Source organism: Clarias gariepinus, chromosome 6 (assembly GCF_024256425.1).
Source record: "Clarias gariepinus isolate MV-2021 ecotype Netherlands chromosome 6, CGAR_prim_01v2, whole genome shotgun sequence".
Taxonomy (NCBI): Eukaryota; Metazoa; Chordata; class Actinopteri; order Siluriformes; family Clariidae; genus Clarias; species Clarias gariepinus.
In genome coordinates, this window is record NC_071105.1 from 24,446,059 (window position 1) to 24,462,752 (window position 16,694).

The 16,694-nt window shown below is 37.9% G+C and overlaps 1 protein-coding gene across 2 annotated transcripts in view; it reads right to left on the bottom strand.

Moving 5' to 3' along the window:
* Positions 1–16,694, bottom strand: part of nav1b (neuron navigator 1b) — a 67,237-nt gene that overhangs the window by 41,493 nt on the left and 9,050 nt on the right. For both annotated transcript variants that reach the window (XM_053498005.1, XM_053498004.1), the window contains exon 3: positions 14,956–15,315. In XM_053498005.1, coding sequence (XP_053353980.1) covers positions 14,956–15,315 — 360 coding nt within the window. The remainder of the gene's footprint in view (positions 1–14,955; positions 15,316–16,694) is intronic.

The following is a 16,694-nucleotide window of genomic DNA, read 5'->3' on the forward strand; positions in this document are numbered from 1 at the left end:
CTCTCTCTCTCTATTTTTAGCAACATGACTAATATCCAATTTGACTGATATTATCCTGTGTTCACTGTTACACATTTGGTTCTGAGCTCTAAAGAAGTCATGGTGTAAGCAACAAATGGTCTAAAAATGCTAACCGCTTCTCTTTTCAAGTCACTTGTATTGTAAACAAGCAATACAACCAGCACAGGTAAATTTTACTTAGGACTGATGATCGTTTATTTAAAAAGAACTATATGTGAAAACACGCTAAAACTATCAGCTGTATTTACAGTACATCTATAGGTCATCAATACAAATCCATAAGATTAAAAAAACAAAAACAACATGCATGAATGCACAGATGTTATCTAAGCTGTTTATTAGTGTTGTTAGTGTTCAGATAAACACAGGCACATCTGCCTATTACAACACTCCTTAGAGTCAGGCAGAGCAGCTTGACCAAGGGCACTGACCCAGAAATGTCTAAGACAGGCTTTTCAAACTGTTCTTATTAGACACCGGATGGAGAAACGTATACAGTATATATTATGTCACGTGCCATGGGCTTTATCTGTAATAGTGCCAAGAAATAATTAAATAACAGAACTATGTGACAGACAAAGGGTCAGCAACCAGGTTAGCATGCAAAATATTAAGCACAATTAACTGTATGCTTGAATGAAGATATTTAAGTTAATAAAGATTTTACAGATGTCACATGCTAAATATAGCCCAGTCTTTCTTTACGGCCCAAGATTAGGGTAATTAAACAGTCATTTTCCTCTGTAATCAGAAATAATTATTCAGCTAGCATGATTAAAAACTCTGGCATTAACATTAAATCTTTAGTCACTTTGGTGCTTGCATAAACCTAAGAGCATGGTTAAAAATAAACTGGATAAGAATTTTATTATCAAGGAAAGGGAAGAGAGATTGGGATCTGATCAGCTTTTAAATCCTGTTTAACGTGATAGCGACACCCAGTGTTCAAACAAGGAACTTTTCCCATTTTCAGGGGAAAAAAATCTATTATTATTATTATTATTATCTGACTAACTTTTTTTTTGACATAATGCCTCTACTGCCTCTAGCCATGTTGCCTTTCACCTAACATTGCATTATATTTAACTTTGCAAGTTAAAGTGCAGCCATTTCTATTCACTTCATATTATTCATATTTGTGAGGTGAAAGAAAAAGCAGTGCTGTCATCATCATCTTCATCTTTCTTAATCTTCAGTTGGTGCATTTGACAATGTGATTATAATCGGTAAAGAATGGCTAATAGTTTTTATCTTTCTTATTATTAACCTCAGCAGCATCATCATCAAAATTATAATTACAGAACAGATGCATTTGCTTTATTTAGGTGTGGTTTCATGCAATGACTGTAGGGTAGATTATCTCCACCAACACTGTTCATTTTATTGTGCATTATCAGATTTACTTCATGTAGCAGCTACTAAATCCTCTTATCAGATGTACTCACTGCGCCCACTATTCAGCTGTTACTGAGAAACATGGCTGCCACGCACCATATGCTTCTAACAGTTTTGTTCCTTAAGTCACAGAAATACAAAATGCAGAAGACTACAGAAAAATGATAGAGCATAACAATTCTATGGTTATAAAAGTGGCTAACATTAGCTTTAAGTAATTTGCTGTAGCTATTTTTTAGTCTAGAAAAAAATAACTGGAATTTCCACTGTCTATATAATAAATGGAGCCAATTATTTGTCCTTAACAGCCTTGCAACCATGGTGACAACTTCAAAGAAATATTTCATCAAGGCCACAATTGTTATTCACTTCCTTATCACCACACCTGTATCATTTTTAAAGCTACGTTAAGTACGATTTTGAAATTATGCTCTCACAGGTAGAAAATGCTGTTGTAAGCAATTTGCGGAAGAACAATTCATAGTACATTAATCTCATAGCTCTGAGTACTAAGTCAATACACACTCAGGGAGAATTAGGCTATACCCCAAACTGCATAGTGTCCTCTAAATAGTATGACTAAATCATAAGTACAGTACCCTGGAGGGACTCTGACAGTACTCAACTGCTCAGTACAGTACAGTAATTTGCAGTTTAGACTTAGTTTAGCCCAAGCATGTGTGGAAAAACACGAGACTACTGCAAAATGATCAGGTTCTCAGGTTTTGTGTTTTGGTAAAATGAACAGCATTGTTTTTATCCTATAAACCACTGACAATATTTATCAAAAATCAAATTTTAATAAAATGATAAAAAGACGCAGTGGTCTTAAATAATGTAAAGAAAACGAGATAATGTATATATTTTTAACAATATGCTAAAAAAAATTTAACTAAAGAAAGTTTAAAAATCAGTAAATCAAAATGCTTGGTCACATTTGCAATAACACCTGTAATATGTCTTGGCATGCTCTCCACGCTTTCACATTGCCACTATTTGTGCAAAAATTGACATGGCATGACAATGACTATCCGTTTTCCACTTGATCACATTCCAAAGGTTTTCAGTGGGGTTCAGATCTGAAGTTTGAGCTTGCCATGACAGTCTCGGTCTTCCTTTCACACGTGAATTAACCTGGTCTTGTGGCATGGAGCATTATCCGATGTGAAAAAACAATTCTCAGAGTTAAGGAACATAAACCAAGCAAAAGGAAGCAAATGTTGATCCATGATGACCTTGTCCATGATTTAATTTATGCACCCTTTACAAAAACAAAACTACCCAACCTTGCTGAAGCACCCCTTCGCATTTCACACCTGGTGTGAGATCACCTCTCCATCTAACCAAAATATGACCAGGTTTTGGCCAAAGTCTTTAGAGAAGATAATCTTCTTTCAGTTCTCTAATTTTTATTTTTTTGCAAACCTCAGCCTTCTTTCACTTTTCTCATTGGACTTCAGTCCAACCTCTAGGAACATGTTTCAAACCCACCTTGCCATGCAATTCACTTCATTTTGCGACTGCGTTTGAAGGTCACTCGGTCAACTAAAGATGTTATGCTGCAGGTGTTGAGTGACATTCGAATAAGTTTTTGGTCGCCCCTGTCAGTAGAGATTCACCTTTGGCGCTCGCTGTATATATGTGCCAGTAAAGCTAGGATTAAACCCTTCTTTTCATCATTTAGAATTTTTCCTTTCAAATCCTGTTGATCAGCCTATTAGAACCACATAAAGCAGAATGATGTGTGCTTGTGTTGGAATTCAACAGACACTGAAATGAGATGGTTGCCAGACTTGTAGAGATGCTGATTTGAAAAGAACATGCGGTCGTCTCTTATTTTTCCAGAATTGCATGCTTCTGTTTCCTCATTATTATATGAGTTTAACTTTTTACAGAACACATCAATGTATATGATAGCCTGAGTATACAAGCATTTGTATACTCACAATAAACACACAGAGCAATAAACACACAAACATAAGCAGATTCAAGTCCCCAGTGTATTTACTTCCTACCATGGGGGAACGTATTCTTGCCGGTACTATGTAGCCAAAATGCGAGGAGAATGAACCATTGAGCTGGTAGACGGTCCTGTAAAACTTGTAGGTTTCTCTCTATGTCTCTGCTTAATGACTCAGCAACTAACTAACTGTTCTGGGGTCGAATCTCAAATAATGTAAAATGTTGGTGCGCTATGTAGGGTATAGATTTCTTGTTCCACACACCAACAGTGTTGGGTGTAACGCGTTAAGAGTACTTGGATTTCTTTTTTGATGTAACGAGTAATCTGACACATTAGGTCCGCCATTTAAGTATTTAGTTATTTTTTCAAAAATGTAATCCATTATTCATACAATTTATGTAATCCATGAGCCAGACAGCAGTCATTTCCAATCCGTTTGTGTGTGTGTGTGTGTGTGAAAGTCGTCCTACAAGCCCCGCCCCTGATAACCCGTCCCCCTCTGTTATTCCTGCTGTTATACCCCTATCTCACCTATACGATTTGACTATGCGAGGACCAACGCGCAGAAAGATGGAAACCTAATCACAGCGGCAAAACTCGCGGTAAATTATGATGACCCATACTTACGGCCACCGCGCGGAACCGCTGAGGTGAGATAGGGTACACTATTAGTAGTTAACAGATTATGGGCCAAAATTCACTGAGTGATGATGGTAGAATAATTATAAAGGTCTTGACTAAAACAACAGCATGAGGAATCACAAAGGAGTTTCATTTTCTGCAATGGAAAAGTACTCTAACTAGTTACTTTTATCAAAAAGTAACGCTGTAATGTAACTGATTACTTTAAAAAAACAGTAATTTTGTAGTTTTATTAGTTACTTTAAAAAGTAACCTCCCCCAACACTGCACACCAATCAGTGCACGTGGTCACAGACTAGAGTGGGATTTGGGATTCAGACTTTTATAAGACTCCTTTTAGCTTGGGAGTTCGTGTTAGCCATGAACAAAGCAGTGAGGTGAGTCATAAACCTGTCAGCACGCTGGTGGAAACTTACGCTCATGTTAACTATCAGTAATGAAAGATCAAAGCACAGCATGGTCAGTTCAGCAGCTATTTAGGACTAGAAACTTTACAAGAAATAAGTAAGGAGACATAGTGTTGTTAAAGATGACATAATGTTAGCAGATGTGCTTCCATGACTGTTTTTTTAATGTGGGTTTTGGCAGGGAGCTGCTCTCCCCTCTTTCCTTAACTGCGTATATTTAGTGGTATACAGTACCGGATTGTACTCATGGTTCCACCTAATATACTTTAGTTTGCAATACAGAATACAGAACAACCTCTTCTCCTGACCACTATGCGTACTCTAGCTGAACAACTTAATAATAATATAAATTCCACAATGAGCACAAATCAGTAAGAATAAAAAAAGTAATAAAAAATATTACTCTGTTTCCTTCTTACTGTATTATATTGACTTGTGACTGATTTGTGTTACCTTGTTTTATGCCCTGATTGGTTCATTTGTGTGCCTACAACCACACCGTAGATGATGTCAATGTAGCTAAGCTGCTGAATGACGTAATGAAGTTTCCCATCAACAGCAACCCAACACCACTAACACTGCACTGTCTATGACTTACAGATTTACAGCAGTATCAACACACATCAACAATGTTAGTACAACACATCCATAAGATCACATTTCAACTGTTACTACTATTCAAGGGAAGAGTGTTTTGCTTCTTACATAGTGTTAAGAGCGAAGATAACCATATTATTTAATCACATAGTGGGTCAGACAATTTCAGTTGAATTAAAACCACACATGACTTTAAAGAAGTGCGCACTGCACAACCCAGCCTCACATCAAACCTTATAACTTATTGGTGAACAAGAAAAACATTTTCAGTGTATACTCTTTCATTACAAGCCTCTTGATGTTTTTATAACTTTGTGTGTCCAAATTGTGACGCTAAATCGTTTATTAACGACCCTGTGTTCAGGATCATGAGGTAATATTTTGCTTTGGGGTGTGTCTCCTATCTGCTTTTTACTGTAAGGCAACAAAGCCAGACCAGTGTCTTTTTATTTAAATAGGTGAACTGTTTCCACTGTGGACACACACACATGCACGCACACAACTCAAATTAGTGCCGTTATTGCCTAAACACAGAGCAGGCCTAAATAGTTGCCATACTATACTTTGACTTTGACTTCAACACCTATGTTGTAATAAATAAATTTATCTGAACCATAGATTCGTTCAAAGGGGAGCAGAATCAGTGTTCCTTTAAAAACGAAGTGGCAGAAGGCCAGGGAAATGATAGACCTTAGGCGGCAAGAGTGCAGCACTCATGCTGATGATGCTCTCTGTCAGTACGCTTCACTGATGTTCTGCGTTTAGTCTTTGCCTCTCTCTTTAATCACTAGGCTGGAAAATCGCTGCAAGACGATTTCATCAGGCAAAGTCAGTTTTTTTGGAGAAAACATAACAGCCTTCTGTACTTTGTCACATACAAAATAGACAAAGTACAAGGCAAGAGGTAATGAACTGTGTGAGAATAACTTAGAACAATTGTTAACTTTATGATGATTATTTTCGCTTACTCCATAGACAGATAATTTCCTTTATATCATTGTCTATGGGCAAAATAAATTGATTAGGGCACCAAAATAATCTTTGATGATTGTACAGAAAGACTCCGTCAAGTCATGTTCCAGCTTGACCTTGCTGACATGCATGACCTACACTCTATGAACTTTCCCAGACATGCCCCAACATGCAACAGAGTGTATTGGGTGTTAGTGACATAAACGGTCCTAGGATCGCTTTCATCCCCTGACGTTCAGCTGTCTAGCTGATGGTATGATAGCTGTACTGGCACTACACCTTAACAACACAGGTTTACTATTCAGTTTATAACTTGCCATTTATAATCTTAAAATATTGCACTTCCACATTGATCCTTAATAATTCCACATAGCTGTGTCTTTCTGATGGAGAGCACATATCCTCCTGCGTTTGGCCAAGCTGAACAAGAGCGATGTAATGTAACATATCAAGTCACTTTATTGCACTGTACATGAATATTCTATTATTTCTGTCTATATTAGGATTCCAGTCACATCCACGCATTAACACACTGACACACCCACACTGCTTTTCATCGGGTCACACTGAAGATGGGGGGTTACTATGGTTGCTATGGCAACATGTCCTGATCCATGTGCCGCATGCTCTGAGGCACGCTGCTGCAGCACAGCGAGAGAAGAAGAGACAGGAAAAGAGGCAGCGAGCAAAAAAGAAAAAGAGAAAGGCAGAGAGACTGGGTGGATCATTTCTTTCACACTGTCCATCCCCACCCTTTAGATTATGCAGCAATTTATTAGCAGTTTACAGGTGACTATAATCAAAGATTCACCGATATCATACAGATTGATATTTTAAAATATATGTCAATTCTATATTAATCCGAATTTAAGATCACTTATTTGATTTAGCTCTGAGCTTCTGCTCAAAGCATGCGTGTTAAACACTGTGCCGTGATAAGAAAAGAGGATTCTGCGTGGGCTGTTATCATGCTTTGTCTTAAGCATTAGCTCACTCCATCCATTAAATGCTAAAAAAAACACCAAACAGAGCACTCTTTTTTCCACTGCAGGAGAAGGATGGATGGCTGGCGGATCTGACCAGGCCAGATGCCTAAGATCTGCTGTCTTTTGTGTCCAATTTCATTAAGCACAACTGACAGCGCACAATATTAGTATGTCCAAAGACAGGGTGTGTGTAAAAGAAACAATGTAAAATGAGTGAACGGAAAGGTTGGCAAATCTTGTCTGCAGAGGGCTGGTGTTGCTGCAGGTTTTTATTCCAGACAAATAGGAAACACACTGCAGCTGTTTGAATGCTAAGAATCAATGAAAAATACTTGAAAGACTTAAGTCCAAATTGGGTATTTATAATAGCAATGATCACAAATCACTACACCAGGACAGTGGTGAATTTGATCTGACTTCAAATTTCTTATCTTATTCACTTGTGTCAGTCATGCTAACAGACTGTTATTTTTTTTTTAAGTGCTTATCCAGTGATCAAAGCCATTATCAAATTGTTGATTGATTATCACCATGAACAGAAACACACACAGAAAAGGGCGTTCATTATTTCAGGCAGAACAACTGGGGCCAAACAGCAGGTCTTGTGGGGTGTTCCTGGTTATGCACCATTAATTACCTACTAAAAGTGCACCAAGAAAGGACAACCAGTGAACCTGCGATGGGGTCATGGGCACACAAGGCTTATTGATACACATGGGGAGCGAAGGCTGGCGTGTCTGGTCCAGTGCTACAAAAGAGCTACTGTAGCACAAATTGCTGAATAAAGTTAATGATAGCTATAATAGAAAGGTGCCAGAACCTTCAGACAGCATGGGGCTGCATAGATGCAGACCGGTCAGAGTATACGTGCTGACCCCTCTCTATTCCAAAAGCACCTACCATGGGCATGTAAGTCTCAGAATCAAACCATGGGGAAATGGAAGACCGTCTCCTGGTCTGGTAAATCACATTTAATTTTAAATTATAAACCTTTTTTTCTTAAGCTTTGTTCTTTTTATTCTAGGGGTTGCCACATTGCATCATTTGATCCATTTGATTTCGATGCCCTTCCAGTCCTCGTATTTTTTTTTTTTAAACTGGCCTTGGGTCTGGCACTGCATTCACTGCGTTGTTTGGGGAGTAGGGTTACAGGTTAATGATCTTGCCAAAGGACCCAACAGTGGTGACTCAGTGGTGGTGGGGCTTGAACCCCCGACCCTCTCAACAGCAACCTAGAGCCTCAACCGCTTAAGTGACCACCTACTTTAATCATTTTTTGATAGTCACAAAGAATTTGAGGTGTTAATTTGGCTTTCAATTTTCCCAGATCTCAATCCTCACAAATACACGACTGATGATTTGAAATGATTTGGTAAATAGATTGTGTTAGGAGAAAAATGTTCTGATTGTGGCTTGAAAACATGATTGCATGTAGATGTGTGTAACCACTGGCTAGAGTTTGATTTTAATCAGTTTGAAAGCATATACACCTGCACTTTTATGTGGAAAATTCCTTTCTGAATATAACCCTGATACTCAGGTTGCATAAAATGACGAGTTATAAATGATTTGCAAAAAAAAAGCAAAAACTAAACAAAATATGTTGTGTAGTTGTGCATAACACCATCTACATCTTTTCTTGACCAAGCACATAAATCAATAGTCATTATTTATCTGTCCTGTGGCTTATTTTTTCCCATCCATTTTTTATTGATCCTAAACTACTATTGCGAAGGTTAAAACATGAGAAAACTGTCAAATGCATATCTCACTGCTGCAATGAGACCAAAATTCTGTTAGGTTTTACACTCACATATAGTTTATCTCCAGGCTCCCTGTTGGGTCATTACTGCCTATTTTACAGCTTTGAAATAAAGTATAACAGAAATGATGAAACCACAGAAATAACATTTTAATTAGATTTAGCTTTTTAAAGAACTTGCTCTTATTACTCAAGGTTGAAGGATTGTTTAAAAAATACAGCTGAGAAATGCAGTCTACATTTTAAGAGGTTTGGAGGATGACAATTAGGAGAGGAACATCAGAGTTTATAAAGACCCTATATTAACACAAGCGTCTTATTTCTAGTTTGATTTAATGTGTGTGTTTTATTTAAATACACTAAACTGGACATGGGTCATGGCAGATCTTTTTGTAGACCAAGGAAAGAAAATATGTATATGTATAAATGGATGTAGTGATGTACTGTATGTAGTAATTAAGAGTAGAGAATGGCAATAATTGTCAAAGTAACTGTTTTCCTGTAGAGAACGGCAATAATTGTCAAAGTAACTGTTTTCCTGATCAGGGTTGAGGTCGGTCTATAGGCTGCACTCATTCACACCTGGGGCCAAGTTATAAGAAATCCAGCTATTGGTTTGTGTTTTGGTATGGGAAAGAAAGCTAGAGAATCTGAAGTAAACTTATATGCAGACATCGAAAGGACATGCAAAACTCGACACAAACAGTAACCGGAGCTCAGGGACAACAAGGGAGCCCGCAATTGTAAGGCAACAATGCTACCTGCTGTGCCACTATTAGGGGTAATACTGTATGCAGTATTTTTAAAGCCCTTTAAAGCATATTTTAAAATATGCATTGAATTTCAGCTCATGTTACTGAAAATTAATAAGCGGTGTGGCTCAGTTTAGTCTTATTAGTATTTACATTAATCATTAAACAGAACCTCAAAACAGATGTGGCAGTGGCTACAGGCTGACATAAAAACGCTGAAAAAAAACGATAGGAAACACATTTAAGAGGGTGATATTGGGTTTCTAAATTATTACACTATTTAGGTGTAGAATAGTAAAAGTCAAATAGTACTAAAAGTGAGTAAAAGAGTAAAAAATGAACCTATCGTGAGATAAGCACAAGACAATCTTTATGAACACAGCAGCAGTTCTTAGTATGCAGGTGAGAACTACTGAATCATGGGTGACCCTCGGCCATAAAATTTTGTGGAAGACTGCATTACCAACTACTGAGGAGAATTCCTTGTAGGTGCTAATGAGGAGCTGTACGTCTTTGGGGTGCAGGCACTATCAAAATTTTTATATCTTAGACAATTTAAAAAGAAAGCAGACACTGCAGTAGACTCCAGGTTAAGTCACCCAGGCTGCACATATTGTGAAAGTGCCCTTTTAAGGTCAGTAAATATACAGACACACTACTTGGTTAAATCTATAACATTGACATAGTAATCACTGTTTTGACGTAATCACCAATATTACAGTCATCCCCACCTACATTAGCCGGTTAGCTTGCTGCTAGTCTACCATACCAAATTGCTGCTGTACTGCAATTTCAGTCCAAAATGTTGCTTGGAAGTTTGAAGTTCACTATATAGAACAGTAGCAATAGCCGCCTAGGCCGGTAACTGTAAAAGTAACGTTTAATGGTGCTTTACATTCTCTGACAGAATAAAACAAAAGACACATTTTTGTGTAGACGTCCAAGTTTTTTCCTTAAATGTCAAGCGGGGAAATTACATTATTACAACTTGCCAAATACTGCTTCCAAGCCACTTTGAATAAGGCAGCATACAAATCCTAGGTCGTTTACACAGGAACCCAACACTCTAACGTCTGACTTAACATACATGTTCCAAGACCCCCGTTTAGTATAGAGCACCCTAAATAATTCAGAACCAAACCCCCACCCCCCCTTACCAACCATTTACGATGCTCTTAGTACTGCCTGTAATGGACAGTACTAAAACAGCTGGAAAGTCAAACCTATGATAATAAAATCTAGCAAACAGGCATATTACAAGTTAAGCTGATGCAGAACAATTTTGCATATTTCAATTGCATACATCGCTCTGCTAAAGTGGTAGCCAAATCATGTATTTAAATGATTCTTCATGCTCCTACTTGACACAGTTTCACACAAGTCTTGGAATTTGACGGTGCCATTAAAAAGAAAAAAACGTATAACTTTTTTTTTTTTACCCTGACACACCCATTGCTCTGGAATAGGGTAAATATAGACTCATCAGACCACACAACCTTTTTCCATTTCTCCAAACCCAAACTTTATGCTTCCTAGCAAAGTGAAATGCTCTTACTTTCATTATTAAACAGTTTACCTGTTATTTCTTCTGTCAAATTAAAAAAAACCTTACCAAGTCTTCAAGTGATCTCCATTCACAACTTTTTCTGACCATATTTCTTCAGTGAAGCTGTTTTAGCAGTATTCTTTGAGGTTTTTAATAGTGTATTGGGCAGTAATTTTAAATCTCCAAATGCTTTCTTTGCTTGATGCAAAATAATAATGGTGATGTGTATTTGGTCAGGCATACACACTGTATTGTATGATGGGTGTTCAAGTCAAACCAGGACTTTTGATTGTACAGACTAACAGAACACAGGTATGAGAGTGAAAACTACCTTCATTTCTTTCCATATTCCCCTGCTACACTAATGCACGTATCCCAGTGTTTCACTAGTGCTTGGACACCATCAAGGTAGAAAGATTTCTCAGCATGTCAGACACACTGCTCGCTTCATGTCGGAAACACTGCCTCCCACAGCTGTACTGCGTTTATATTTTGTTCAGAATTAGATAACTGATGTTTTAACATCAGCGATGTTAATGAAATGTTATGAAATGCACATCCATAATAAACTATGTGAAGGCCTTCCAAAGATCGTCTCACAAAATTTGAGCACTGAAACTTCTTCAAGCATCATTAGAAGTACAGTTAGCATTGTAATTCCTGGACATGAGCCCTATGAGCATGTTTGGCAAGAATCTTTATAGAAAGAAAAACAACTGATACCATCAATTGTGGTGGTTCAGGGTTTGAGGATGTTTGGTAAAGATTTTACTCAAGATGAATGATTTTCCTAGTTTATTCTTTTATATATTATATTTTCCAGGGTCAAAATAATTCTGGGTGACCTTTGTCAGTATACCACAAAAAATCACTCAATGCATGGATAGAATGATAAATAATGAATTAATAAAAGATCAACCAACATAACCAAACCTAAAAACTCCAAGTGTGATACGGTGCTGTGGCATTTTATAGCTACATGTTAATTATGTATTTAAACAAAACTTTATTAATAGATGAAACTGACTTATATTTCTTAGCCGACTACCATTATTATAACTGTAGGAGCTCTATGTAGAAGCTCTGGCACAAGAACTTCATTTTCTGTACTCTCCATCCTGATTCCATTTGACAGTAAAGCTGACTTGACAACAGAACACAAGAGTTGGAGTGAGAATAACATCATGAGGCATGAGCCAAAGGCAAGTGCTATACATCATTGCAAGTGTGATGTTATTTTGCAATAACACATGACGGCAACTCTAACACATCCAGCTCTGAATCCCAGATGAGAAGGGCCTAAGACTTGAACAACTGAAATGGAGACACTCTGAAAATAGGGTTGGTGTTGAACTAAATGGGACATATTAGCCTCATATTGGCTCATAAAAGGGAAAGCGAGGTTCTTGGTAAAACCTAGACAAGAAATGATAAATAAAATCAAAGTATACTAAGTTATATATAAAGTACCAACAAAGCACCATACTGCTGCTTTCATGGATAAATTAACGGATTACAATCTTATTAATTCTTCTAACAATGTACCTAGACTCCATCTATTTCCTAGCTGCTCAACCAGACACACTAAAACATACTGTAAGACTTGCTGCATGCTAAAATGAGGTACGTTTACAGCTTCACCGTTCAGCAGACATGTGGCAGATCAGACCACATTCAAGTTCTGTTTATGTCTTTGTACAGCCTTTTTTTTTTTCAACAGTAGCTTGTAATTATAAGGACAGTAACATGACGGTTACATGAAGCCACTAAAGCTCTGGAAGATTTGCTTTACAGGCCCTGTAAACAGCTGTATTAATAATGTTGAGGACTGTAGTTCTGTATAAAAACACCATTACCAATCAAGACAATTTTCCGAACTCTGGGTTACCTGCAATCTAAGGGTTTGTATGAACAACCAGAAAGTCTAATAGGATAATGGAAATGGAGATTGACCATCTGCCATCAGCTATTCATCATCCACCTCCATGGCCACCAGTTGGTTGTCACACTTAACCTCTCAACTACCCACTTCCTCACAGCTCACAGAGTACACATTAGCAGTCATCAGCAGGATTAGCGATGCCTATTCAGCAGCAGCAACAACTGTGTTTGTCCTTCAGTTATGGAAAACACTGTACATAGTCTCCATAGCTAAAAAGAGTCAGATTAAGGGACGCAGCAATTATCAACCACTAACCCTGACATCTAATACCATGAAGATGGTCCACTCAAGACTCTATTGTTTTTGAATCATGGAACCCAGTTTGACTTGTGTATCAGCCCCATGTTGGCTATGTAGTTATTTACATCCTGCAGACAGCTTACTCTTATTTGGACTCAACTGTTTTTTTTAGTGCTTTCAACACAATCCAGTCAACCCAGCAAGGAAGGAAACTGGATGAAATGCAGGTGTGTGTCCCTATGATCTCATCTCATGGATCACAGACTTCCTGGCCAGCAGACAACAATTTGTTAAGGCAAAGGAACTATAAGTAGAAAAAGGTAGTGAGCAACAAAGGAAGGCCCCAGAGAACAGTCCTTTCTCATTTCCTGTTTACCGTTTTAACTTCAAATACAACTTGGTGTCATGTCATTTGCTCTTAACGTTGGACATTTTTAAAAAACTTTGCCTATTTTTATAATGTGCTTCCCGTTTGTTTGTTGTATGTGTTTTTGTGTTTTGTGGTTAGATGTTGGACGGATGCTGTATCGTCTTTGTGCTGCAAATATCTCTGTATTGTTTTGTTTGGTCTTGAGGAATGGCATGCAAGTTAGAACTTCGTTGTATATCAGGGTACATGACAATAAAGTAACCTGCCTTGACTTGCCTTGAAGTTCTCTGATTATTCTGTATTGTTGGGTGAGTAGAGGACATATTGTTGGGAGGGCACAATATGGATCTGGTTTAACAGTTTTTCGAATGGCTTTGTGTGAGGCTGGAGCCCTGTGCAGATGGCTAAGCCCAAAGACCTGCTGGTCAATTTCTGATTGAAAAGAAACCCTCCTAATCCCATATAACAAGTATCTAGTTCAACAAAAAGAGACAATGGCCAGAAGCAAGTAATTAAGAGATTTTGTCTTTGGGTCAGCCCAGGAAGTGGTGATGCAAGAAACAGTAGAAAACAGTATCTAATTTGCTGAGCACGTTGCCCACCACTTTCACAGCATACTTTGAGAAGAACTTTCCACAACCAGTTGATCCAAACACAATGTAGCAAGTACTAAATGTGGCAGGCTGCACAACAAAGTGAATATGGACAACTGTAATGCAACAACATATCAAAAAGACACAGACAATATTATCTCTTGTGTTCATTGAGACATATTTCTATCCGATTTGTGTGCTCCATGATTTAATCTTGCACTCTTAAGCTTCCTGTATATACGGGAGAAACAAAGCAGCTATTTATCTGTATGTCAGCTTGCACTGTTTTAAATACGGCTGCACTTGACTGAGAAATACATTTAAAAAAATCTTGCATCTGACAAGTTCCTCCTGCTGTTTGAGTAATACACTCTACGCCATAATGATGATCAGAAGTTAGGCTGTTTTCAACATTGTGTTTGGTTTATAGCAGGAGCTATCTGTAAAATCAATCTGTGTCTCCTCTTTGCTTTAACAACTGAGACAGAATCTAACCACCACCTTGTCTTTGAGTATTCGCTGGCCTTCTCAGTCTGTTGCTTTGGAGACTGCTGTGATACTATTTTTAATTTTGGCCGAAGTCTAACTTCTGTGGAGGTATTATTTTCACATTAAAGCTTCCTTTCAGGCCTGCCAATTGTGGCAGGTGGTTCAATTCTAAGCATAAAAAAAAACTTTCCAGTTCATAGCTACACATACCCCTAATCCACCAACCATCCAAAGACCCTATCTTTCACTATCTTTGTAGAACAGGAGTAAGACCTTACCCGTTGGCAAGATTATCATCGTCATCATCATCCTCATTCAGACTCTTGCTCATTAGGTCAGAATCGCTCAAGTAGCCAGATTTGAGATCTCCATCTCCTGTATCCAGGTTCTCGATAAGTTCAATGTGGGAGGTGTTGCTGAGGCGGCTCGAGCAGCGAGCAGGCATGGTATGAGAGGTGTATTGGGATGCAACTTTTGTACCCAGGTGGTAACCAGTGGAAGAGGGTGCATCGCCAGCCTGAAGGCGGGGGCTGGCCTGGCCATGACGCCAGGACAGTGGAGAGGAGCGGTTGGAGAGGCTGGAGACACTACGGGCATTGTTGTCATCACTGTCGTAGCACATGCTACTGTCCAGGCAACTGAGAGAAAATGAGAAGATGGATTTTTTGAATTTTAAAATAGGCTAATAACCATCAAATATCTATCATAAATATCCATTGCTCAACTAGGGACGGCATGAAAGATTTAAAAAATATATGTATTAGTCCCAACTCTGTTCTGTGAGACAAAATGAAGAAAGATGAAGCGCAGCTGTTGCCAACAGTCATCCAAAATCAAGCATGCACTGTATGTGTGCATACAGAACCTGACCTTTGCTGAGGCTTTTCCACTCTGACTGGAGGTTGGATAACCTAATGTGACTGCCCAAATAAATATTATAAGAATTTCCTCTAGGGCTTTGAATAAAGCTGTTTTTATTCAGATCCCACTAGAAAAATGTCAATCACAGGATCAGGAACGTTAAAAGAGGACACTGGTCTGACAATTCATATGACACTCAATATAAGTGGCTCAGAAATGTTATTATAATAAATTAAACCACCATTTTGCTCAGAGAATAACTTTGTTCCAATGTGTCATTTTATGAGTGATTTACATGTGAGTGCATGTCATTCTGTCACTACTGCAACAATAGGACTAAGAAAAGTTGGAATGAATTACTTTAACTTCATTCAGGACGTGAATAAAGAAATCTGGAAAATCTGGATAAACATGGGTGGGGAGAAATTCTGGGCACTCCATTACATGCCCTGAGATGACTAAGTGGAGATTATTGAGCTGCAGAAGTGGGAAGTACTCAGCTACATGCTCTTAATTACCTTTGGAATCAATAGCACTGTAAACCTTATGCCCTATCCACTCAAATGAAGTATTTGATGATACAATGCTAAAAAGGAGTTTTGAAACACAAAAATTTATGCTTTCTTTTATAATAAATCATTTCATTTCAGTACATGTTACTTAGCATTCCTAGATAAGCTTATAACCTTTAGTAACATATTTGCATTTTTGGACAAAGCCAGACAAAAGGTCAAGACTACAAACAAGCTAAAAAGGATCTGTATTTTTCATGTCTGTTAAAGTACAATGCATGAAAAAACTTTTATCCATGTATAATTATATATTATAATTACGACTGGAGGTTTTTCTGAAATTCTGAGGTTTTTGGTCAACATAAAAATGTTTCTTGGATGTTGGTTCCTCAGTAAACACAAAACAACAGATACTCCTTAGCTGGATTTTTAAAAGAGATGCTATACAGGCATGATATGGATATACAGGGATATGATATGTAGCTACAGCATAGCAAAATATTAAGTGTTCTCTTAGGATCAGGGTGAAGGCGGCTAAAAAGATCAAAAGACAGCAGATAGAGACATTGCTAAGCCCAGCATGTCCAATATAGCTTCAGGAGACAAGAAGATACAACTAGATCAGGACAATAGAATTGATTTTG